At 39.7% G+C, this 27,643-nt stretch overlaps 1 protein-coding gene across 3 annotated transcripts in view; it reads right to left on the bottom strand.

Annotated features, from left to right (window-relative positions):
- The window catches only part of JMY (junction mediating and regulatory protein, p53 cofactor), a 61,442-nt gene that overhangs the window by 23,376 nt on the left and 10,423 nt on the right, over positions 1-27,643 (bottom strand). For all 3 annotated transcript variants that reach the window (XR_016277747.1, XM_089494699.1, XM_089494710.1), the window contains exons 2-6: positions 17,297-17,470; positions 12,560-12,710; positions 9,127-9,296; positions 3,588-3,753; positions 2,697-2,884 (exon numbers count right to left, since the gene is read on the bottom strand). Coding sequence is in view for 2 of the 3 variants with exons in the window: in XM_089494699.1 (XP_089350825.1) it covers positions 2,697-2,884; positions 3,588-3,753; positions 9,127-9,296; positions 12,560-12,710; positions 17,297-17,470 (849 nt within the window). In the remaining variant the exon portion in view is untranslated. The remainder of the gene's footprint in view (positions 1-2,696; positions 2,885-3,587; positions 3,754-9,126; positions 9,297-12,559; positions 12,711-17,296; positions 17,471-27,643) is intronic.

Raw genomic sequence — 27,643 nt, 5'->3', positions numbered from 1 at the left:
AGACAATGATCACTAATTAAACAGACACTAATCCTTTTTGCATATCCTCGCACCCTGGGGCCTTGCCATTCAGCAACAGAATAATGTACAGATTACCACAGTCACACAGGGTCACACAGTACACACACACACACATATATACACACACACATATATATATGTGTATAGCTCCTACTCTCTTCCATGCCCGCATTCTCTGGAGATGCCAGCCACAAATGCTGGTGAAACATCAGGAACAAACTTTTCTAGAACATGGCCACATAGCCTGAAAAACCCACAAAAAAGATTAGGAAATGTTTATTTCTTATTTGCAATTACATTGAGGATATACATTAGTTTTAGATTTTGTAAAATGAATTTTGTTTATGTAGTAAAGCAAAAGGTATAGAACTATTTAAAGCAGTGATCCCTAAACTCTGATCTTCCAGGTGTTTTGGACTTTGGCTCCCAGAAACCCAAACAAGATGGCTGTGGCTTGTGGGAGCTGAAATGCAAAGACCTGGAGGACCAGAGTTTGGAAATCACAGGTTTAAAGGAAGTGTAGTTAACAGGGGGATGTAACTATCAGTTAGGGAAGGGGAAGTCAGGAGTGTCTGTTAGTGTGATTTGTTGTTTAGTTGTTGGAATTGTGTTGTTTGTAGTGTGTACAGTAGATATATTTATTCTCTCTCTCTCTCTCTCTATATATATATATATATATATATAGAGAGAGAGAGAGAGAGAGAGAGAGAGAGAGTGGGTTTTGTGTTTAATTAAAAATGAATTTTAAAAAAATAATTCAAACAGCATGTAAATCTAAATATATTATAGAATGTATTTGACCATATTTATTCATTGCTGTGTTGATTTACATTGTACAATCATCGCAGAACATGATGACTGTAGCATGAAGATATTCTGCCAAAGTTTATCACACTAGCAAGATTCCACGGGAAAACGAGAGTTAAATGAGATTTAAAGCAAAAAAAACCAACAAAACCTGGAAATGCCCAAAGTTTATCACATGACGTTGCAGTTAACATGAAATACCGCAAAGTTAATCCGAATGCAAAGCTGAGAAAAATGGCAGCTTTTTACTTTTGGAACAACCCAAAAGTAAAAAAAACCCTGCCGTTTTTCTCTGCTTTGTGTTTGGATTAACTTCACATTATTTCACTTGGGCAGTCCCTAGTGTGATAAACTAACTGAATTTGGAAGTTTGGTTTAAATTTGTATGTACTTTAAATCGCATTTAATTCCCGTTTTCCCGCAGAATCTCCCCTAGTGTGAAAAAAGCTCAAAGACAGCATTCTGAGCATCCCCTTCTTCTTCCCAGCAGATTCTCTTTTTTCTACATCAGCCTCTTTAATACAAGTAGTTTGGTCCAATGAAACCAAGAAAATTGCTCTGTAGCCAGCAGATGGAAGCACCAGGATAACAATAAACTGTTTTTATAGTGATCCCATATCAAGCTGAGATCAAGACACACCCAGGAAGATAATGCAATATAGCAGCTAAGAGTCAGAGTTTTGAAGTAACTACATTCAGCTCTCCACATTCAAAGGGGTTAGGGGTGTAAGACCCCCACGAATGGGGAAAATCACGAATAACACCCTCCCACTAAACATGGAAACTAGTTAAAGGGAGGGGGGATGAGGAAGAGGAGCAGGCAATGTGCACTCCTCTTCTTCCCCCACCCTCCCTTCCCTTTAATTGGCTCCTTACTCGTTTCCCAGGTGGATGGCTGCCTGCCTTGTCCAGACACCATCTACCTGGGAAAATGGCTGGGAGGGGGGATGGATCCAACCCTGCAAACCTCTGTCTCGGGCAGATGGCTGCCTGCTTGCCCAGGCACCCATCTGCCCAGGAAAAGGGCTGGGAGGGAGAATTCATTCCCCCCTCCATGCCCTTTTCCCAAACAGATCAGTGCCAAGGCAAGGCAGACAGCCATCCACCCAGGAATGAGGCTTGGGGAGGTGGATCCATCCCTCCCCTTTCCGGGACGGATTGGCGCCCAGGCAAGGCAGGCAGCCATCCACCTGGGAAAGAGGCTTAGGGTGTGTGGCTCCATCCCCTTTCCTCCATGACAATCTACACATTACAGAGATACTGTTGGTAGGAAAACCTTTCACCCAAGAATTGGTATGTGGTCTACTAGTAGGTTGACAGTTGTTGGCATGGCAATCCTGGACCTAGCTTTGAGTCTGCCTACATTAGTCCCAGCTGCCAACTGTAACCAGAGGAGTCAAGAAACAGTTTCTTTGATAGGTGTCTCATTTCAGCCTCATCAAGGGTCTCATCTTCTCTCAATGAGACATATATCACCTACTTGATTCACCTGTTCCATCAGACTGCAATTGCATATTTAATAACCCACTTGCTGCTCTTTAAAAGAGTGTGAAGTCACTTATCAATCAGGACTTTGAAACTGTTTTAATGCTCAATGAGTATTGTGACGATTTACATGATTTTATTATTTAGCTTTATTTTAGTGATGTTTATTTTATTCAGCACTACTTTTTAATGGAAAGCAGGATAAAAATTTAATAAATAAGAAATGCGGTACACCATTAAATGAAATGAAATCTATTAAATGAAATCAATTAATAATACTATTATTTTATTGTTACTGTGTTTTTTGATACTGACATTTATAAACCATTTCATGAACTGTTTGTTAAGAAGTGAGTGAGTGAATGAATACATGACTGTTTTACCTTTTTATTTCTGAGGTAGGCTTTCTTGGCTGAAATGCGCCCACGCCTTGCTTCTAGCTGCCGGACTTTCTGTTGCAATTTCTGTAACTCTTCTCTTTGCAAGTGTATAGATGCTGCCATATCTTCTTTTTCAAGCATGGCTTCCATACTTTCATAAGTATCATAATACACTACTTCCTCTCTTTTCTCTGTTGGAAACAACAAACAATTTTAAACATACACACAATCAAACTTTACCATGCAGAGCAGCCTTCAGAAGTGATAAATAAAATGATATCCAATAAAATGGTTCAGTAATATGGGAATGGCAATCACACTACCAGAAGTGGTTTAAACATTACCCTAACACTCACCTTGCCCTAGAAAAGAAACAACTACACACTAATGTAGATCCAGCATCTCACAAGATGTCAACTGTAGTCTGACCAGAACAGAAAACAAAAGCATCTAAAGTAAATGACACCAGAAGTAACTGAACCTAATGCTTACATTTATTATTTTGCCATTCAAATATGAATATTGGGGTAATCTATTGGATCTTGTGTGCAGAAATCCCATCCGTTGAGTTTATGCAAAGTAAGGAAAAATTCATCTGACAATATAATTCTATTTTTTGTTGATATCTCTAATATCCTAGATGAAGAGAAAAGAAGCCAAAGTAAAACTTTTAAGGCTTCAATTCCATACACAGCTGGAAATAAACCTTACTGAACTAGTGCAACTCACCTATGGGTAAGTATCTTAAGGATTACAGTGTACAACTTATTCTAAAACTAGAGAGGAAAATTTGCAGATTAAAAAAATAATATTTGGGTTACTGAGAATAATCTGCACTACAGCAGCCTACAGCAATTTGTTCAACTATAAAAATGTAAAGTGAATCTATGTCACCTGAAATAAGTCTTTTAATGCTTTCAAGCTGTGCTGTCAGCAGTAGTTCTTCACACTTCAAAATTTCAAACTGCACTTCATACAACTGAAGTTGCAGATCATAATAATCAGCTTCAAGCTGGTCCAAATGGGCTATGGCTTCTGTGCCACCTTGTAAGCTTTGCATCTGAACGGGGAAAATGACAGAGTTACAAGAAGGTGATCTAATAAACCTCAACAATGTCATTAAATATCTCCAAAGTCCCACATCAAGAAATAGAAAATAATGTAAAGATATTGTAAATTAAATAAATGGAAACACATTATTGCTACATAAACACAATTCCTTAGGCTGCAACATATACTTTTACCTGGGAATGAATCTCACTGTATTCAATGTGTCTTCTTTCTGAGCAAGCATGTTTAAGTTAGTTCTACATCAGTTAGTGATAACTTTCCCCGCTGTCTGGTAAATACTAAGTTCAATCAACTAGGAGCCCTTGCTGCACAACCTCAATAAATAAAAACATTTATTGTAAATAAATACATTTCGAAAGGTTCTTGCTCAAGGACTGTGGTAGCAAATATGAATCACTTTCTAATACATTTAAATGAGCAACATAATAATAACACAGAGATTTAAAAAGTTAATTTGGAAGCATAGCTCAATTGCTATGGCCTAATAATAGACTAAGGGGCTCGACAGATTGCCTCAAAAGGGCGGGCAACAGCTGGTAATTCATTAAGACCTACTACAAATGGTTAAATAGTCCTCTGTTGCTTATTTCTGTAGAAAATTCATTTGCCTTCATTTTGCTCTTAAAAGCCTTTGCCAGACAGTTGCTTTTGCTGTTATTAGCCTGCCTTTCCCTGGCCCTTGAGCACCAGATTGGGCCACGGCATTTTCCCAGCACAAAAAGAAGTGGCACAAAGCAGCTCCTTTTTGCACTGGGAAGAAGGTGCTTTTGCAGGTTTCTGCAACTCAGCATGTGTAAACGCTATGCCGCAGAAATGCCCTGAGGCCACCATCCATTCAGCTTCCCAGCGGCATGGGAGAATGCTGCTGTCTGAATGCCACATCTTTTTTGCTGGTCTGTACTGGCCCTAAGTCACTGTAGCCTGATCTGACATCTCTAGGAACAACCTCACACACAGCTGTGTGTCATGAAAAAGTGCAATTTTGAAAAAGAATGAACAAAAAGCAATGTTTGGTGACAGCAAATGTACATTATACATCTGCAGTTGGTATTATTTAAGTATGATACTCTGGCTACAGAAGCTGTGTTCATCTATGAATGAAAGGGATGATTTTTGCCAAAGAAACAAATTAGCTCTCCTGTCTGTAGTCCTTTGTGTCATCTCCCATGCTGTGAAAGTCATTCATTCACTTCCCTGCCTTTCTTTCATGGAACTCTGTTGGATCAAAATATGTTCCATGAATGGAAGGACACCACCAGATACAACCCAAAAGTATAAATATAAGAAAAAGACAGTATTGGCTTGGGTATCATGGAATTTCAGTAGGAGCTGGGGAAATCTCCCAACATCCTTTTCAAAATATAAGCTATTTAAAATGCTCTCTTACAGTGCAGTCCTAAATACGTATGTTTAGTAAGAAGAAATGTACGGTATATTTACTGGAACTCAGCCCCAAACAAATATTTATATACTTGCAGTGTTAGATACAGTACTAAGGGTTAACAGTGTCTGTATACCCATCCCTTGACAAAACACAAAATGCATATTTTAACTTAGGCCCGGTACAGACTGGCGCTATGCGATAGCCTGAGGCCAAAATTAGGTCTTGGGACAGTGGAGCATCCACACACTTCTGAGCCCTGTTGCGTTGTCCAGGCACCATCTTGGCACATGCACACCCAAACGGTGCATGTGCTGACTATGTGCCTCGTGCACCACGTCCAAACGGCAGTATACATGAGGGGCATCATCATGGCATGTAAGTGCACCAATGTGTGGTTGCCACCCCTTTCTGCCCATCTATCAAGCCCCCTAATTTGAAATAAATTAACAATAAATATATATAAATACCAATGCTAGGAGAAACACACAGTAAAAACTGGAGTTAAACTCAATGTTAATCCGAAATAGAGTGGAACTATTAAAATGAATGAGACCTACTGTACATAAGTGATGCTTAGCTAATACCTTTCAAAGAGTCTATCCTACTTGAGAGTAACATTAGATTTAGCATTATGGGGTGGAAGAATCTCTCCAATTTTAAAAGCATAATCAATACATAAGCAGATGGGAGAGAGAGACCATATTAGATAATTTATGTAGCAGTAGAGCATTTTGTACAGAACCAAGGCAGCTGGTTCACAATCACAGCTAAATATGTAGGTTGAATGCTCTCATACTTATAGCTCACTAGAGCCATGACACAAATAAGGTAATTCTGTAGTCACTGTTTTTTCCAGTTTTATTGCCTCCAGTAAAAAAAAGGTAACACGATTCTATGAATAACGACCTGGTAAGACTTTTTAAAAGACTGATACATGCCACATAAATACTAAGTTTATTATTTTGGAAAACTACAGAATATATCTCCTCAGAAGTCTATTCCTATAATGAAGTACTTGTTGGTATGAAAAGGGTTGAACACAAGCCCAAAACACAATTTGTGAATTTTTCTTCCATTAACTTATGAAATATATTCCTACTTTTTGCAATTTTTCATGAGGCATAAAGTGGCACAAAGTATTAGTGCACACACAGGACCTTTCTACACACTGAGGGATGGCAATATACATTATGCTTCCTTGGTACTTGGCACAGACAGCTTTAATAGCAGAGTGAGCTTTTCACAGTCCCAGCAGGCTGGCGCTTTGGCACAATTTCTTGTTTGACGATCAGCTTCCCTTCCTAGTAACGTCACCAACAGAACCTAAAATTAGTTTTACTTGCCCTCTTCAGTGTCACCATACTACCAAATGAGACAAATTATGTGCAAATGTAGAAAGCAAGTGATTTTTAAAACACACAAATTAATAAATTTCTCCTGATAGCTCAGCCAGAAAATAACTATAAATCAGTTTTAAAAGGTAAGCTTTATGAGGATTCTTTGGGAAACATTTTGGTCAAAAATGTGTTCCCTGCATTCTCAGCTCAGCCCACAAAATAATGTCAAAAGATACCATTCTAGGTATTCCAGATATTTTACACATTTAGAGAAATACGAAGAGTACTCAGTGATTTTGAGTTTCTGGTTGTCACCCACAATGACAAAGAGCTTGGCAAGTAAACTGCAAAGCACCATCTGGTGAGGCTTCAGGAAAACCTTTAATTGTTCCTCTCATAGTATAAACACTAATCTTTCATGTATTTGTTCACAAGTGCTTAAAAACATAAACATTTATTTTTAAAAATATCATAAGGATCTGTTTCAAAGATAACCAAAGAAAAATGTTTGAATATCTTTGGCATCATATAAAACAGAAACTTTTACTACTGGTGTTCTGTTGTATCAGAAATATGTATATGCCACACTTTGGAGACATGTTTTTGGACTATAGTTCCCATAGCCTTGCAGTCAGTCTAGGGTCAGGGCCACAACAGCTTGTCAACCATCAATCACTCTTCTAAGCTGTCACACTAAAGGTGGGAATTGCCATCTGGCTCACAGCTTACTTAGCCCTGCTCCAGCCCTTCCTTGGCACAAGTGTGATTTCAATACTATGGCCTAATTTCTGCTGTTAGTCTTGACAAGAGAAGACCCACTGAATCATCAGGATTTAATCACACAACAATTGACTCAAGTGGTATACTGTATTTGTAGTTAACCAACAGGAGGCCAGTCTGTGCCTGGCAGCTAATTACCTTTTGTTGGTAACTTGCAGGGTCTCCTAACAGAGAAACAAGAGCAATGCACTCCACTGGGAGCTGACTCAAGGTGTCATGTGCCTTGAAGTGGTGCCACTGCAATTTCCTCTTCCAAATGACAATCCAGTTTCATAAACCAGTTTGAGCTGGAATTACCTTGCTTCATTAAATGATTAAGACTAGCCAGAGTTTCTCCAGGATTGGACACAAGCATAACACCAAACTCTAGTTAGTTAAAAAAAGAAATGAAAGCTTCCCATTTCCTTCCTTAATCTTTGCCACTATATTTCAAAGAACTAAAGCATCTGTTTTGATGAATATGAATATCCACAAAACAAAGCTTCCAACAATATAAAGGCAATTATCTTGTAACTCAACTGAGAGCAGGAAATGCCAAATAATCAAAAGCACATCTCCACAACAAACCTAACTTAACTTTCTACTGGTTTAATTATGGGCCAACACACACTGCAGAAATAATCCAGTTTGACACCACTTTAATTTCTATGGCTCATTGGTAGGAAATTCTGGGAATTTTAGTTCCGTGGGACACTGAGCCTTCTTTGTCAGACTGGATTATTTCTGTAGCATGTTTCGGCCCTATAATTATTTTTCTCAAAAAGTCTCAAGATGTCATCTGGTGAGGATAATGAGTATTCTCCACCATCCATCCATTAATCATTGATCAAGACTGCTACACAGTGCAGATCGGTTTTTAAAAATCCCCATGTGTAGTACAGATCTGTTCCAATTGTTCAGACAAAATAAATGTCTGGCTACTATAACAATAATACAGCTACACAGGTGCATGTTTTAAAGCATTTCCTTTTTACACACAAGGATCATCTCCAATGGAAGAAAAACCATGCCCCAAAGTGTTCCATTATCATGCTTTTCAAATTGTAAAAGAAAATAAAAGTGAACCAAACCTATAGAATCATACAATAATAGAGTTGGAAGAGACCTCAAGGGCCATCTAATCCATCCCCCTGCCATGCAGGAAATCTAAATCAAAGCATCCCCAACAAATGGCCATCCAGCCTCTGTTTAAAGACCTCCAAGGAGGGAGATTCCACTACACTCCGAGGGAGTGTCTTCCACTGTCGAACAGCCCTTACTGTCAGGGAGTTCTTCCTAATGTTGAGGTGGACTCTCTTTTGCTGTAGCTTGCATCCATTGCTCTGGGTCCTGTTCTCTGGAGCAGCAGAAAACAAGCTTGCTCCCTCCTCAATATGACATCCCTTCAAATATTTAAACAGGGCTATCATATCACCTCTTAACCTTCTCTTTTCCAGGCTGAACATCCCCAGCTCCCTAAGTTGTTCCTCATAGAGCATGGCTTCCAGACCCTTCACCATTTTAGTCACTCTCCTTTGGACATGCTCCAGTTTCTCCACATCCTTTTTAAATTGTGGTGCCCAGAACTGGACACAATATTCCAGGTGGGGCCTGACCTATGTTACACTTAGTTTCTGCATGCTTGAAAATTAAATTCATTTCTTTAAAATATTTGATCCATACATTTCAATAGATCATAGTCATTCTTGATCATTTTATACTATGTTTCCAAGGCATATTGTGATTAACAAGTCAATTTTTTTTTACTTTTAAGTCTCTAAAAATAAATCAGTACAAGCAATTACAGTATTCTGAACTTTCATCTACATTCAATGTAGTACAGGGTTGTACAAATATAATTCCCAGGTCTTTAACCAATTACCTCTTCTTTCAACGCATGCTTCTTCTGTTCTAAACAAATTTCTTTTGCTCGCATCAACTGCAAAGTCTCCTTAGAAACTGCATACTGAAGTTTCTCCATTCGTTCCACTGCTACTGCCCATGCTGCTTTACCAAACTTCTTCTGGTCAGCTCGCATTCTATCACACACAGCTGTTGTGGGGGGAAATGAAATAACAGGCTTATTCTACCCAGAAATACTTAAAATGTTGTCCTATAAGTTTATAAATTCCCTATTTATTTTGTTGAAGGCCTGGAGTAGCAATGACAGCTTCAAGGCTTTCTGATATTAACATTGTCATCATTTTCAGTCATGATTTTCCAGTTTATAAATACACAGCTTTAATCACACCCCAAATATATTACGCTTTTTTAAAAAGTTCTTCCTTTCCAATGTGGAAAGGGCTGAATAATTTCCAGTGCCAGACTCTGAGACAACAGATCAGAAACCTGTCTTTGCTGGTCATGTAATTCTGGAAGCGATAGTAAAAAAGAAAAGAAAAGAATTTCTCTACACTCTGGGGCATATGATACCAAACTTCCTACTCTGATGGTATAACAGATCCATTAAGTCAGGGGGAGAGTTCAGTCACCTCAGATTCTTGGCTTCTTTTACTTGCCTTCAGACAAGCACCCTCTCTAACAGCATCTGTCTCAATTCCTTGCATGAACAATTTTGCCATGCATATTTCTTGCTTCTTCTGAAGGCATCATGTCATGTCCTCATCTCTTCCACACCAAGGAAAGAGCAACACAAGAAAGAATGAGGAAGGAAACCAGGCACACTGTCAATATTTTCCATCCTGCTTGGAACCCATGTATGATATACTGCAGGGGTCAGGAAAACTGACTGCAGGTCAAGAGGCATTCTTGTCACTGCAGGTCCATTCCTGTGGACCCCAGGGCCTCTTATTTCCCCCCCTCAAATTGTATCTCAACATGTTCTTGGAGAAACGGGGGGCAATCATCCCATATTTGTGACACTCTCAGCTGTTTTCAGCCAAGAAGAGGCCTTTTCAAAAAAGAAAAAAACAGGAAGTAATTCAGATGTCAACTTTTTTTTACTTTTTAATATTTTTTATTAAAATAAAACAAAATAAAATACATACTCAACACAACTTTAAACATAAACCTTTACTTCCCTCTTTGCCTTGGAACCTTGTCTCAACATTGTAAATTGTAAAAATTTTACTCTTCTCTTTTTTTCCCTTTCTATCTCTATATACCTTCATGTATCCCCGAAGTATTGATCTTAATATACCAATCCCAACAAACAATATTCATACATTGAATGCATTTGGCTCGCTGTAATCTGCACCCTCTTCCTCTATTATCGTACTGCCTTTTTATGCTAAGCGACCTGTTAAAATGTCCATCTCTCACATTTCAAAATTTTTCGTTAACCAGCCAAGCTAGGCATCTCATGATTTTTCCAAAATTGTGCTATTATAATTCTTGCAGCAGAGGAGACAGTGGCCATCCTTGACGTGTTCCTTTTTGAATTGTAATAAAGTCTGTTTTGTGTCCATTAATTATAATCTGTGCTTTCTGTTCTTCATATATTCTTTCTATCCACATTTTGAAATTTTCTCCTAAGTTCAGCCTTCGCATAATTTCAAACATACAATTCCAATTTACACTACTGAACGCTTTTTCTGCATCCAGAAAATTCAAACCTAATTTTTTGTCATTGTTCCGTTCATAATATTCCATCACTTTTAATTTTCTTTTCCGTAAGAAGCCAATTTTTTCTCTTTCAATATAGTCCTGTAATATTAATTTAAGTCTGTCAGATGTCACCTTCTGTCAATCTCAAATTTATTTCTTGTTTGGAAAATTAACTATTCAAAGCCTAAAATGACCCAGAGAGTGGTGTCAAACACATGGTGAAATTATCCCACCACCCTCTAGGTAGCACAGGTGGTGTTTGGAGGAAAATAATGCTTTTTTTTAAAAAAAGGAGACATTGCAGTGGGAGTGCCTAGCTCTCTGAAGTTTCCAGGTGACCAAGACAGCCCCCTATACCTCGACAGCTGCCCACTCCTTCTATTGTGGGTCTCCACAGACAATCAGAAAATTGAAAAGACTGTTTGATCTCTGTCAGTTAAATTTTCCACTCTACTGTGTGGTGGTTTGAGTGTTGAACTAGGATTCTTTGAGACCAAGGTTTGAATCCCTTCTCAGTCATGGAAACTCACTGGGACCTTGGGCAAGTCGTAATCTCTCAGCCTAAAAGGAAGGCAATGGAAAACCCTGTTTGACTACATCATGCCAAGCAAACATTACAATAGGGACACCTTATAGTTGCCATTAGTTGGAAATTACTTAAAAGCACAACAACAACTATGGCGATGCACATACACTTTGACGCAAACAGGTGGGAACAGGAAGAAGGAAAAGTTTCTACTGTGATCCATGCCAGTCCCTCACCCATGACAATGGATCTTTATTTATTTATTTATTTAAATATTTATGGCCCACTCTATATTAAGAGATCCCAGGATGATTTGCAATAGCATTAAAACAAGTTAAACTGGCTAAAAACAGTAAGATAGTTTAAATAAGCTAAAAATATATTAAACAATATTAATGAGTTAAAAACAGATTTTAAAAATCTTGAATTTTTTGTAACTATAAATAACAGTATTTGTGTTGCATTAATGAGTTCACCTTTGTGTTGTAAAGTTCACCTAAAGACTTCGGTGAACAGTAAAGTTTTAACTTGGTGCCCAAATGACAAGTGTGTTGCTGCCAGTCAGACCTCCAGGGGAGAGAGATAAGGAATTCTGGAGCCTGCTGTTTTTTACTTTGCATGTTGTAAACTGGCACAGACAACTACAGTAGGAATATTTAGAGCAGGATCCTATTTTTCCTTAGTTCAAACTGTATCTCATTGCTTACTACAGACACCTGCTGCAACCCAACACCAAAAATCTATATTGCTCCGGTCCTCCTTCACGTCTTCAACAGTCTCCCAACTTTTGAAATGTGTAAACAGGTAGGAAATCATTTTTAAAAGCATCAACCTACTGCCACATAGTTTGTATCAGTGTTGAATTTGTTTTATCTTACACGGGAGCAAATCTCAAATGGACAGACCTGAAATACCTGGGTTTCAAGAATTAAACAATCATGAACTCAAAGACAGAAATATCTCCAACTTTCAATTTCTGTATACAAAACAGAATGCATTCAACTTAACAGGATGGTTTTGATGATAAATCTAAAAAGCACATTTCACATAAAATGTGGAATGAATAACATTTATAAGAAAACGTCCTATCTCTTATCTGAGTATATAAGATTCTAGAAAATATTTTTTTAAAAATATGTGAGTGACAAGCAAAACGAGTGGTTGCACATAAACAAGACTTAGAAGTTTAGACGGAAAATATGAAAAAGTCTAATTCCATTACCCTTCTGTGCTTTTGCTGTTATTTCAAAGTACTTCACAGTAAGATCTTGTATAGAAAGTACAGCCATTTGGGCCTTCCGCTGCCAGTCTGCATCTTCTTTTTGGAGGCTTTCAATTCTTCGGGGTCCTAAGTAATCATTTTCTATGGAAATCTGAAAGCAAATCAATCCATTACATCCATCCTCAAATTAAGAGATGCATTAAAAACCTTCAGGAAAGGAAAGCAGTTAAAGCATCCCTTAACCACTTTTAAGTATTATACTGAGGATATGGGCCAAGGCTGGTAAATACTGATGCAAACATCTCTTTTTAGCATTCACTTAAATAATCAAAAACAGGAAAACCACAAACACACACACATAAATAATATAAAAATCATGAGGAGAAGCGGGGAAAGAACAAAGGATATAACTAGGAAGGATGAATGGATGGTAATAGCTTTTCGTGAACTAAAGCTTGGAGAAAAAACCTGAGGAATGAGGGAAAAGAGAATCACTATCTGAAGTTTTGGCTCTTGATATATTTTTAAAAAAACAGAGCTGAGAGTTAGGATAAGATGGGAATGATAAGGCCCTTCAGATGTTGTGGGACTACAAGTCCCAGTATCCTCATCACTGGCTATGCTGGGTAAGGCTGCTGGATTTGAAGACCAACAACATCTGAAGGGCCAAAATGTTTCCCTGGTAAATCTTCCTTATTTTGCAAGAGATATTAAAAGGTCTCAAGAGATAGTAAAAGGTTCTTGGACAGAGTAATCCAATTCTCTGTTGAAAGCTGGCTGAGGGCATCACTGTACAGATCAGAAGTGTTGCTCTGCCAAAGAAAAGGAGTTCATAGACACAATGGCACTTCTGCCCCAGCAACAAGCCTCTACAGCCATGGAAAGCTAGGGGCAAAGAAGCATTACTGACAGTGTTCTCACCAGCTTAAGAGTCTCTGAAGCAAAACACTGCAAGGCTACATCAGGAGATTTTTGAATCCGTAAGAATGACTGGCCTCTTCTACCCTTGGTATGCCCATGGATCCAACCTTGCACTACATAAGCATGAAGGTACTTTAGACTACATCCACACTGCAGAAATAATGCAGTTTGACATCACTTTAACTGCTATGGCTCAGTGCTATGGAATTCTGGAATTTGTAGTTTTGACAGACATTTAGCCTTCTCTTTCAAAGACCTCTGGTGCCACAACAAATTACAGTTCCCAGAATTCCATAGTCTTGACTGTCATGGCAGTTAAAGTAGTGTCAAACTGCATTATTTTGCCAGTGTGGATGCAGTGCAAAAGGGTTTTCAAAAACACACACACACCAAACACTAGGTTGCTACAGCAATCCAGAAATACTCAGAAAGATGTGATTCCTCAGCGACATAAATTTCCCCACCCCCACACATTCACAAAGTATCTCTAGTTCTAGTAATCATAAATTATTTGTACTGGCCATGAAAAATATTGATGAAAGAGCTGGGTGGTTTTAAGTTTCAATCCAGCAAGTATATTATTCCAAGAAAGAGAAGAGAGGGGGAAGGAAACATACTCTCGTAGATGGCATTCAAATCTAAAGAACAGACTCCCTTCCAAAAATGTACTCCAGGTATTCCTGGTAATCTGATTTATCTGCATTAATGCAGCCTCCCTGCCTCTGTATCAGCTTTCTTTCTTGCTAAAATGAATGACTTTCTAGCCCCAAACAATCTTTTTTGCAAGTGGGTTTGTTGAAAGCTGGCTCCCTCACATACACACAATTTAGATTGCTCTACTTATCTGAGACACATGTCCAATCACATGTACACTCATACATACTGTGGCAACTTCTTTCTACCAATTGGAGGAACTAGACTGAAGGTAACAGGATGAAGCATGCCATTAGTTACTTTTCAAATCAAGAACTGAAAGGGTGAATTCAGTTTAATAACTTACTATTTCTAAGCAATCAAAACTCTTAAAGAGTGTGCTCTTTTATCATCACAATTTGGAACAGAAATGCATTCTGGAGGCAATGATGACAAGTTACATGCGACTCTGTCCATTCCTGCTTTTAACAAAAAGCTGTTGCAGAAGACTGGAGTCTTAAGGAAAGACCACTCTTTCCTGTTGAGCAAGTGAGAAACTCCTTCACCTTAGGCTGCTTTTCTGCACAAAATTTATCTCTTACATACACGGATATGAGCAGCAGCATGTTATTATAGATAATATGCTACTTATATTTAAATAAAAGCAGTATTTTAGCACCCTTTCCTCCCCAATAATCTGTTTGACTCATCTGAACTGACTTATAAAATGTCAAATACAAAAATAGTTTTCCAACATTATGCACAATTATATTCAACGTTTCTGCATTCTAGACCTTTATTAGCATGCTAAGATGCCTACATTTTAAGTATATTCTAATGGAAAATACAGCAAAATTAAACACCACAAAGCTATAAAATATACTGCAACTATACATACTGCCTTTGTCTCTGTATTTTGAAGATTGACAGAAAAATGTTTGGTTCTCGCCACCAACATCATGTTTGGCAAGTTATTAAGGTGCTATACATCAGTTATGGAAAGTCTTGTAAAGATATTAGTATCCTTTACAGGACTTGCTACTTTGTACATGAAAGCTACTTGCCATAATTGTGCTGAAAATGAAACAGTATCCAAAATGGTAAGTGTTACATTTTATGGTATCCTGGAATGAAAGTCTTACCAGTTTTCTAAACATTTCAGAAATATGTCACACCATGTGGGACATGAATTGCTAAAGGCTCAAAATTCAGACAGAGTTTAGAAAAATGTTAAATGATTAGGTGATTTAGCACTCAGCAAAAACACCAAGTTCCTACCTTAGGATCTAAACTTGAAAACATTACCTTTTTGGACAACATGTTTTAGAAAATCACAGCCAGAATGGTCAATAGCCACGATGGCTGGGGGATTCTGAAATATGTCGTCCCAAAAAGTCTGCCTGAATCTGTGCACAAAGTACAGGTTGCAGACTACGAAACAGGCTTTTAAAAATGCAATAAAATAAGATTGCTTGAAGACAAAAACAGACATAGCCAAATATCTGCTTCCCATTTCTTTCCTTTTTTAAGGCTATGTCAAGCATCTGAAATGCCCAGTTTCACAAAATAGCCTAAAAATGTTGAGTCCTGTCCCCAAGATGTATGTTTGGCCACTTCCATGGCAATTGGGGGAAGATGCTAATGGCACCTGCTGAGGTTTGGTGCAGGGCAAAAATGCCACGGCCCAAGCAAGTTGGCCTACCACTAGTTGGAAATCTAAGCTTCCTTTCCCCTTCTGGAAAATGACTGTCAGGCTCTCTCCGATATAAGCTTCAATTACTAGCCAAGCCTCTATTGGTCCTTGCCACCTATTCTTTGAGCTCACTAGCAAGTGTAGAAGGCTTGACAAAGTGGCAAGATCTTGCCTCACTTGTGTGAAGACTTGAATTCTTACAAATCAGCAGGAGAAAAGCCACTGTTTCTTTTCTTTTCTGAGTGCTGCTGGAGAAGAGTACCAAGGAGCCAAAAAGATAAACAAATGGATCATAGAACAGATCAAGTGAAAAATCTCCCTGGAAGCCAAGATGACTAAACTGAGGCTGTTGTACTTTGTTCAAATCATGAGAAGGCACAACTCATTGAAAAAAACAGTAATGCTAAGAAAGATGGAGGGAAGTAGAAAGGGAGGAAAGCCACATGCTAGATGGAGGGATTCTATAGGGGAGGTCATGGGTATGAATTTGCAGGAACTAAGCAGAGCAATGGAGGATAGGGAGTCTTGGAGATGTCTCATCCACAGGGTCACCAAGAGTCGAGAGTGGTTAACAATAACAGAAAATTATTGTTTTATCTAGACCACTTTTTATGAAAGCCACTGAACAAGCACCAAGGAATTCAGATTAATACATTCCAAATTCTACAGCACATGTCCCAATTCATAATTAGAGAAAAACAAACAACGTCAATTCAGTATCAACATTAGCTTTGGCAGTATCCAGACCGGTGCAAAGCGCCAGCCTGGATACGTACTATGGTTGCCTCGGGGCGTCCTTTCCAGACGCCTCGCAACCCTAGTACGTAGCCGTGGTGTGGCAATGGCGGCGCCCTTTCTACCCGGGCTCTGCCATTATGACGTCACGGCCGCGCCACAGTCAAACAGCATGGCACAGACCGGGTGCTGCTGCAGGGCGCTTGTGGCGCCACGCGTATTTCTGGCGTGGCCTTTAAACAGCCGTGCCAGCGACACAGAGAGAAAGGCCCCTTTCTCCCTTTCCCCACCACTGTCGGGGTGTCCTTGGGGCATAAAGCCCCAAGGACACCCCTTTCCAGGCCACAGGGAAGCAGCATTTTGCCGCTTACCTGAGGCCAGGAAAAGTGGCAGATCGGGGCCTCTGGGGCTGCCGCTGTGGCAGCTGAGGCCCCGATCCATCAGGGAAAGGGGCAGGTGCAGGCCGCCCCAAAGGGGCACTCTGTATCCTGCCTTTGTTAACTTTAGAGTGTTAACTTGAGCGTCTGAGTTCAAGTTTTCTGGTCAAAGTGAATTAAATGTTTTTCCCCTGATACAAATGTTTCTGAAAGCTATCAAAAGAGAACAAATAGAGCACTGTATATTAATATAGGCATGATCCATTCTATGCCCTACACATGTTGTTAGATGTACACAACTCTCTATTTGTGGCAGGGAGGTTGGTAACAGGAAATCTGATTTAGATAAATTTAGAATGTATACTGCTAGTTTGTTACCTTAATTTGCTGTCTCCTGAGCATTGCAAGTTCCCTCATGTCTCTGAATGGCTGCAGCAAGTACTGATAGAGTTCTGTGGTGGCTTCAGCAAGACTACTGTAAGCTTCATCTTCCATTTGATATAATTCAAGCAGTTCTACCATGCTTTCTGTATTCTTGTGCTTTTCCAGGAGCTGTGCAAAAATGAAGGAAAACAATATAACATAATCAAACTTCCCTGTGATCAAGTAAAATCATATAAAGTGACTAACATTTGTAACTTGCAACAGCCACTCACATATGCTGGTGAAATGCTGACTTCATTTATCCCTACTCTCTACTTTTGCTTAGAAGACTTTAAAAGGAGCCAGGAAAATACTGATTCCTCAACTTTCTGTAAAGGTACTATAGTTTTCTATATTATGCCTTATTTTAATTATTTCTGTAAAATAAGAAGAAGTGCTTTAGAAATCTCTACAAACCTGATATATAAATATCCAATATAATCACTCCTTGCTTGCTTTCTGCCGGGAAGCAAAAACCTTTCCATTCCAAAGGGCTTTTAGAAATTGACTACAGTGAACATATAATGGTGTGCTGTCTTATTGATTTTCATCTTCTGTTTTTAATGGATTTTTAAGCCATTTTAATTCTACAGATTGTGCCAATATTGGAGAAAAGGCAGGATATAAGTGAAGAAGCAGAGGAGAAGGAGCAGAAGAAGCAGGATCAGGAGGAAAAGGCTATGTTAAATGTTTCTGACTGAAATGTTGTTGGAACACATCTATATGTGTAACGACCTGTGGACTTATAGGACAGTCAGCTGTCAAAATCATCCTGCCCACAGCACCTTGGATCTAGAGACTGGCTCCTAAAAATTACACATGGGAGAAACAGGAAACTTGGAGCCAGCAGCCTTCTCTCTCCTTTTCTCTGCAGCTGTCTCAATGGCCTTTTTCATCTCACAGTTATTTTCTTATGTTCACGGCTACAGATTTGTCACTAATATTTGGCAAAGCAGAACTGTTGCATACAGAAAGGCTACATTAAACAAGTAATTAAAAAAGCAATAAATAGCAGGGTCCATTCCCAAGACTTAGCTGCTCATGCCCAGTTATCACAAGACTTCAGAGGGGACTGTCTCTTCATGCACTCCAAAGTGAATGCACATAGTACAGTGGACATGAGTAAGCTGTACCAAGCAAGACTTAATGGAATATGTGAACTGTACAAAAGAGCTTCCCTTTCCAAGTAATGGCCTGAAACACTGCAGTGAATGTGGGGAGCGTGGTAAGGAAGAGATGGGAAAGAAGGCTCCACTGGATCACAATCCTAGATAATTATTTCCTGTTCTTGTTGTTGTGTGCCTTCAAGGCATTTCCAACCCTAAAGCCAACATCTCATGGGGTTTTCTTGGCAAGAGTTATTCAGAGGAGGTTTGCCACTGCCTTTCCCTGAAGTTGAGAGTGTGTAACTTGCCCCACGTCACCCAGTGGGTTTCATGGCTGAGCTGGGAACTGAACTCTGGGGTCCAGAGTCATAGTCTAAACACTCAAACTACTATGCCATGTTGGCTTAATTCAGGGCGGGGGAGACAAAACCAAAAACTTTGGTAGCATCCAATGGGTCTATGGGATATTTGTCTGCAATATGACATAAGAACTTGAAGTGTGGGCTCTTTCAATGTCAAGCATATCCAAAGCCCTGGTCAGACAATGGACAACTTTTCTGCTCTTTTGTTCTGTTCCTATCTCAACAGACTAACTCAGACAATACTGAATAAAGCAAATCACATTTTAAAATCCTCAACAGAAAACACATGGTTGAACTGTTTAACTGTCTGTACTAAAGAAAACAAAACATAACTTCATATATATCAAATTGGAATCACAACTATTCATGCAGTTTTATCTTCCTATCCAACAAATGCAGCTATGTGGAAAACCACAGGGACCATAATTTGAGGTAGGTAGGTAGGTAGGTGTGTGTGTGTGAAGAAGAGGAGGAGGTAACTTGATCTGATCCAGCAGACCCATGGCTCTTTCATATGGGCAGTTCCCCTTCCCAGAGAATTCAGAAACCAGCACTAAAGTCAGTGAACAGAGGTACACTATGCTGACTTAACTGCAATGTGATGTTTGGTGGCAGGCACAGTAATTTCATCATGACTAGAGAGAAACAGAGAAATAGGCTGCTCAAAGCAGGATGGTTTTTCCTGCTTTCACTTGCCTCTGCCCTATAATTTGGGAAGAAATGCAACTACTAGCTAGCACATTGCACTAACAGGATTCTTGCCTACATCCACTGCAGCAAAACAACAGTCTCCAGGGAAAATTTAGAGACCAACAAATGTATTAATAGCATGCTAACTGTAATCCATTTCTTTAGAAACATAAAAGTACCATCCAAAATATCAGGTATATATACAATATATAAGCTTGGGGATGGGATTATAGAGAATGAGATCAAGAGGGAAAGTAAATGCAAAAACTACAGACAGTGACAATTATGTTAATAGCACTGACTATTCATGCAACCCTTTACTGATACCACAAACATTTTTGCACTAGCTAAACCAGTTTAACACATATAGATCAAGTTTACTACAGCACTTCATAAATAACCACCAGCAAGCAATGCTTTGTTCTGCATTACATTATACAACCCTTATATTAGATATTACTCAAAATCTGAGGATAACTCCTAAATGCATAAGGCTAGGAACTTGTTGTGCTATTGCAGTGGTGAAACATGTTGTGCTTCAGTACATATTCTGCACTGGCCTCTCCAAGTTCCCCAATGAGGTCTCAGATCCCATTACGGAATAATGAGAGTCCCATTCTGGATTATGCACACACGCTTCAGTGTGTATTCCACATGCAGATCTCCACTTCCATTCTCATCAGCTGGATAGGGTCATTGTGAATGTCCAATAAAAGCACTCCACATGTGTAACACATGGCTGTGCATGTCTACTACCAGGATGCTGGCCATAGTGTGGTGAAAAACTGTTAAAAGTTCTATATTTTCTTCTTGCAACAACATGCCAGCACCATTTGAGTCATTATGAATTTCATTTATATTCCATTATTTGTAGTCCTTCATGGAATTTAAAGTGTCATTCTATCTTCACTAAATTGTTAAGGGTTAAGTTTAAGATTGAGTAATAAAGAATTGCTGAGAATTACCCAGTACATTTAACAGCTGGATGAGGATCTGGATGAGGATCTTGACTTTACATGTTTTGTAAATGTAATATATTAGGAATTATGGATCACTCACAACCTATGCAAAGGGATGTAATCCTGCCTCGGTCCACCTGGGAGAGGTGAGAAAATATAAATAAATATTATTACTGTATCATCGTCGTCATCGTTGTCTTGTAGCACCTTTGAGACTGAGAGAGGGAAATTGGTAGCATATGCTTTCGTAGACTAAGTCTATTTCATCAATGCATGAAATGAAGTGCCTAGGGACAGACATTTATATCTACGAATGAACAGGATGTCTGTGTGATTAGTAATAGAAATGAAAAACTTGTTGGTATGATGATGAAGTGACAGATTCAGTTTTAACAATTGGGGGACAAAGGTGGAAGGAAAGATGTTGCCTAAAACCTAGGTTAGTAGAGAACCATATGAATGGGAAAGGGGGTTATTGGGATGTAGTATGTACTGGCTGGGAACCAGAAAGGAGATGTGATAAAATGGGCAAGACCTCTCATGGAGATGTAATATGTGTAATCTGACAGGAAACCATGCTCTCTGTTCAACCCACTGTCAAAGGACTGGAGTTTGTGGATATACTCCAGTTCCAATGTGTATATTTCCAATCTTCTATAGGCTTTTGTTGGTCTTCTTCTTCAACAACTTTTATTTGTTGAAGAGGTCCGAATTGGAATGTTTTATTATTTTTAATGGTGGGAGAGTTTAGGGGCTAATGTAATCTTCTACAGTGTTTTTGTATTTTTATTACATTGTAATCCCACCTCAATCCACAGGGAGAGGTAGGAAATATAAATTATTATTATTATTATTATTATTATTATTATTATTATTATTATTATTTTATGGCTATCAGCATGCAAGCTTCAACCTCCCAAATATGCACAAGCCATACAGTTTGAAGTGAGTGTCTCATTTTGATCTGGAGGCAATGGTAAAACCATGTATGGATGTGAGATCTGGACAGTGAAGAAAGTCAACAGAAGGAAAATCAACTCATTTGAGATGTGGTGCTAGAGATAAGTACTGATGATACAATCGACAGCCAAAAAGACAAAACAAATGGATTCTAGAACAGATCAAGCCAGAACTCTCCCTGGAAGCCAAGATTGGAACTAAATTGGGAATGTGGTACTCTGGGCACATCATGAGAAGAAATAAATCATTAGGAAAGACAATGATGCTAGGAAAGATGGAAGGCAGTAGAAAGAGAGGAAGACCACATGCCAGATGATTACTACATGCCTACAGGATCTGAGCAGACCAGTTGAGAACAGAGGGTCTTGGAGATGTCTCCTCTACAGTGTCGCTAGGGATCAAAGTCGACTGGAGGACAGTTAACAATAACAAAGTAAGCCAGAGAGGGAACTAGACCATTAAGGAACATTAAGCCCTACCTTCATCCTCCATCTTGAGGGAGAGAGAGGCAGGCTAGCTCCAAGAGGCCTGCCTGGAAGAAGAAAAGCCCTCCCTTCATCCTCCATCTTTAGGGAGAGAGAGAGGCAGGCCAGCTCCAACAGGCCTGCCTGGAAGAAGACAAGCCCTACCTTCAGCCACCGTCTTGAGGGAGAGAATAGGCTGGCCCAGCTCCATCAGGGTTAGCCTGAAGAAGAAGAGCCCTCCCTCCGGTCCATCTGCCTTGGTCCAGGCCTCAGAGGGAGAGAAGAATGCTGGACCTGTTCCCCTCCTCCCCTCACCATTCCCTTCTCCTTTTGTGTCGTTTCTTTTAGATTGTAAGCCTGCAGGCAGGGAACCGTTTATTATCCCCTCTGTTGTAAACTGCTCGGATTCCCAGTGATTGGACGGTATATAAATAAATCCTATTATTATTATTATTATTATTATTATTATGATGTAAGCCCAAAGTCTGTTCACAATGCCCTAATTACAATTTGTTCATTAAGTGTGAATTAGCTTTAAACAAATGTATAGTGTAACCCCGATGCACGGCACTAAGCACATTCACTTAAGCAGCTGTATTCAACACTGATATATTGTTAGTTCTAGACTTTTTGACCTGATTTTACTGAACAAGTAGCATTCATTGAACTTCCATGATTTATGGTTTTTATACTAAGTGCACTTTTGTTTTGTAATAGCCACAGTTCTTTGTTAAATGATAATGTTTAAAATTGTCTACTATTTCTTGTAAGTTTATGGTCTAAGGATAATTCTAAACTGCACACTTTGTTCATGTGAGAAACAAGATATGCCCATCTCTTCAAATATCCTTTTATGAACATATAAATCCTCCCACTGGTGAACTGCAATTCCAAACATAGTGTTGCATTTCAACAGCTTGCTTGCAGTGAAGTATGAAGCATCACTAGCTCTAAGAAGAACCAGAACTACAAGACAACAGTATTGGCAGCAGTACTTGTAACAATCATTTAAGGGTTATAATAGACTGCAAACTGAACATGAATCTATGATCAGTGATGTCTTAGACTGTATAAGAACATTATTTCCAAACCTGTGGGGAAACTGGTACTATCTCTCCTACCAACCGTCACAAAGAGAGCTGAAATAAATTTTAAAACTTCATTCCTTGTAATCACCTGAACATGGCTTTGGAAACACTGACTAGCAAAACACAGAAAATTCACAGGATTATGAATGTATCATTCTCCTAACTAATTGTGGGGAACTGTACAACTCAAGCTATAATCAAGCAACACTGCAACCTCACCACAATCAAAAGAGCAACAGAAGGTTCAATATATTTGTGGAAGGTAACACAGAACTCCACTGCCATTTTATTCATCTTCAGGAATAAATGCTCCTTTCAATTTCTTCCCCTGATTAATGAAGCCCTGGATGAATCATCCTTCATTCAGGGCTTGAAATAATATGTGTGCAGCACATGTACTTCATAAATATATGCAACAATATATACATGCATCCTTGGGAAAATGTGGGAGTCCATCCCTTGGATGCTTTAAGAAATCAACTGACAGATATTTCTTGAAGATTGTTAGTGCCATCACTGCCCTTCACACAGGATTATGCAAAAAAAAAATTCTTTTACAGGCCTTTGCTGGAGGAGTTCATATTAACATATAAAAACATATTATAGATGTCAGTATTTCAGAACAATAGCTTACACGACAACATGATTAAATACTGCAGGAGCAGCTAAGTTTGGGGCAAAACAGTCCAAAAATGAGATCCTACAGCCATAATATATTTTAATGTAGGTAATCTTGGAAAGACACCAAAGATTCTTTTTGATTTATTTGATTTTTGTTAGACCCCACCCACCCACCCCAAAAATGTTAAAGAAGAAATGACAGTTCCATGGATGAAGACATGTGGTTCAGAGAAATGACAGCTCACTTACACTAAAGAGCTATATTTTCCTTGGATGAGCAAAGAGAAAGAATAATTTTAAATGATGCAACAAAAAAGAACAATATGGTACAACTGATAAATTAGGCTGTAGTCCATTAAAGCTTATACCAAATAAAGTTTGTGTCTTTTTTTCAAAAAATCAGACTTTTGTTGTTTTTAAAGAGAAATCCTTGTTTTTACAGAGAAACAACAACAGTCTGTAGACCAGGAAGTGGGGAATTTGTAGCCTTTCATATGTTCTTCAACTGCAACTCCCATCAGTCTTGGCTAGCACAGCCAATATTGAGGGTTGCAAATGTTGAAAGTGGGTGCAACGATTGGAGGGCCACTTCTATCCTATACAAATAAACTATTTCTTGACTGACACCAGCATTGCTACCACTAGGCTCAAAAAGGGGAAACCATCACCACACACAAACACACATGAAGCTCAATATGTCCAAAACAGAGCTTCTCGTTTTTCCACCTAAGTCTACTCTTCAACACTCCTTTTCTGTTTTTGTTGATAACATTTATATTCAACCAGTCCATCAGGCCCTGTAGTCTTGGTTTTATTTTTTTATTCTTCTCTGTCATGTATCCCCCAGATCCAGACCACAGCTAAGGCATGTGGATTGTTTTTATACAATATTGCCAAAATCCGACCATATCTCTCTGCCTCTATTGCCAAGATTCTGGTCCATGCCCTAGTGGTATCACAACTTGATTTCTGTAACATCCTTCTAGCTGGGCTTCCTCTTTCTCACCTCCATCCTTTAATTTCTATCCAGCATTCAGCTGCAGCACGCATTATTACATCTGCCCACCGCTCCGACCATATCTCTCCTTTGTTGGCATCCCTTCACTGGCTCCCCCTCCCTTTCCGTATTCAGTATAAGCTCCTGTTGTTGACTTTTAAAGCCCTCCATGGGCTGGTCCTTCCTTATCTATCAAACCTTCTTTCTCCTCACCTTCCCACTCAGGCCCTCCATTTTGGTAGTCAAGGTCTGCTGTCTTAGCCCAGGATTTTCTCTGCCCTGTCCTGGATTCATCCCTTTTCACTTGCTGCCCCTCACTCCTGGAACCTCCTTCCCCAACGAACACAGCTCATCACTTCTTTAACTAGTTTCAAAACTGAGTTGAAGACCATCCTGTTCAGAGAAACATTCCCAGGCACTGCGTGACTATTATTTGCTATTTGACGTTTTTAATTGGTTGCCTGTTTTATTGAACCCTTTCCTGTATTGCTATGTATTATTTATATGTATTACACTACTATTTTGTAGATTGTACGCCATCAGGTTTACTTGTATCTATTTTATTGTTTGTATGTACAGTGTTGTGCAAATCTACAGCGCTATATAAATAAAGCATAGTAGTAGTAGTAGTAATAATAATAATAATAATAATAATAATAATACATATGCACACAAAAGATAGAGGGTTCCACTGTGACTGGTGGCCATGTAATACACTTCCCTGTGCCTGGACCAAAGTAGGCATGTTAGCACAGCTTGATGACAACATGGAAAAAATCCTTGCAACCATAATGACCACTGGAATGGAGAATTATGGGACGCTATTTAAAAAGCTGTCTATGTGTAGCTCAGTAAAAAGGAGACTAAAAGAATATAATTATATTCTATAAATAACTTGAAGCACTACACACTGTGTAGGAAGAGAACTGTTTAGATTCAAAAATATGATAAATGGAAGAAGTATAGCTTTGCATCAGCCATTAATAACTTTAGGCTATGTCAGGAAATCTCTGCCTTTCTACCAGCAACCAGAAAGGTCATGGGAAGGAGAAGTGTCACTTATTTCAAGACATGAGGAATAATTTGTACAAAAATTATAAGAAAAAGCTCACTGTATCAGACCTAGGACCCTGAAATGCACCACAACCTTCCAATAGCAGACTTGCAGGAAGTTTGCGTGAAGCACAAAGGAAACATAAATTCGATGTTGTTTTTCCTTAACATAGACCCCTGCCAATCAGCACAAACTAGATGTGATATCACTTGCAAAAGTGTGGCCCACATAAATGGTTTAAAACCTTTGCTCTTTTAACCTATTTCATCTTGCTAAATTGTTTAATATGTTTGTACCACAGTCTGTGTAAAACCATAAAGAATTGAAAACACTAGATGTATTTAAAAAGACTAAGGAGCGCCCACACGCCCGGCAGCCCTCACATGTGATGAGGGCGCCACAGCTGTAACACACCTGCCAGACGCGGCACATTATGGTTACGTCACAGCTGCACAGCCTCCAAACAGCGCTGCGAGCTGCGACGCAACAGCCCCGTCCCTGGCACTTTGTGGCGCCACAAATAGAGCCGTCTTTTTGGGCTCCTTTTTTCCTGCACAGCAGCGCCACGCAATTTGTATGCTGCAGTGCTCCTGCGCAGGAAAGAGAGGCGCCAAGGAGGCGCCTCTTTTTGGTGGTATGTATCCCGCCTAAAACTCCTGGCACAATTACATATGCCTGATTTATATCATTGCCTTGTAATCTTCCTCAAAGCTGCTCTTGAAATCCACAATGAAAACAATACTAAGGACATTTTCACACAGGGAGAATTGGATGTTTATCCCAGGGTCATTCCAAAGTCAATGCAGGGTAAATCATGGTGTTTCACATTAATTCGCAAAATGCAATCGGAATGCATTCCAGAGTCAATCCAGGGTTATTCCAGGTTTAGGTAAATTCAGAGAAACACTGAAGTTATGAATCCTGCTCCACTCCAAAACTGTAGTCAATTCAATTTTGCCTGGTATGGAACACATGTCTGGATCACCCTTGTGTTGGCTTTGCTAGAAACACCCCATGACCCTGCCATTTCTCTCCCTGTGGCTCTGCTCCCTGTATTCTCCAGAGGAATTTAAGATCTGCACCTCAGCACTGCCACCACTACCAGCCCATTCCCTGATAAGTCTCAGCGTCATCAGCACCGCCACTCACCCCGCCAAGTAGACCCAGGGGGACCCAGGGGACAGCCCTGGCCCCTGGAGGGAGCCTCACGTTGCGGGGGAAATCCATTGCTGGAATGGAGCTCAGTTCAGCTCCATCCTGGCGGGGGCACCTCTGCCTTCAGCTTCCCTGCCTCCCTGCCCCAGTCCCAGGACAGCAGAGCACATTTTCAGCAGCACCAGCAGCACCAGCAAAGGAGGACCAAGGCTGCCTCTTTCTGGGCAGCTGAAGGCTCCTTCTGGGGGCACCCGGCCCCTTACTCCCTCCTTCCACCTCTCTTTAGCCTGGTGTCTGCGTGCCCAGAAGGAGGGCTTCTCTGCTGGTGACGCCAGGGAAGGTGGGAGCAGTTCAGTCAACCTCTCTCCCTGACTGCCTCTCTCGCCTGCTTGGCCCCATAACCAGGAAGGAAAAGGCAGTGAGGATATTCAGCATGCCTCCTGCCTGTTCCTTTCTGGCCAGCTGTCACTGGAGGGGAGGGCAGAAATCAAAAATCCTCCCCAGACACAATTCTGTCCTCCCTCCCTGACATCACATTAATTCGCAAGAGAAAGCATAGGCATGTGATGATTTCATTCATATGGGCAATGCTGTCTCCTTTGGATGGATGCTATTTGTCTTTGCGTGTGATGAGGCGGCATGTAATGGCATTCATTTTCGAATTGGCCCCACTTTCTTCTTCTTCTGGGATGGGACTACATTCCTCCACGTGTGAAAAAGTTATAAATCTGAGTGCACATACCAATATCAGATAGCACCAACACCTGGAATAACATACAGTCACTCTGAAGAAACAACAACAAATTAATCTGTATTTTGGATATCTGAGATCGACACAAGCTATAC

The sequence above is a fragment of the Sceloporus occidentalis genome, unplaced genomic scaffold, assembly GCF_023333645.1.
Source record: "Sceloporus occidentalis isolate IW3139 unplaced genomic scaffold, rSceOcc1.0.p SCAF_1, whole genome shotgun sequence".
Classification (NCBI taxonomy): Eukaryota; Metazoa; Chordata; class Lepidosauria; order Squamata; family Phrynosomatidae; genus Sceloporus; species Sceloporus occidentalis.
The sequence above is the reverse complement of the archived record's forward strand: the minus strand, read 5'-3'. Positions and strand labels throughout refer to the sequence as shown.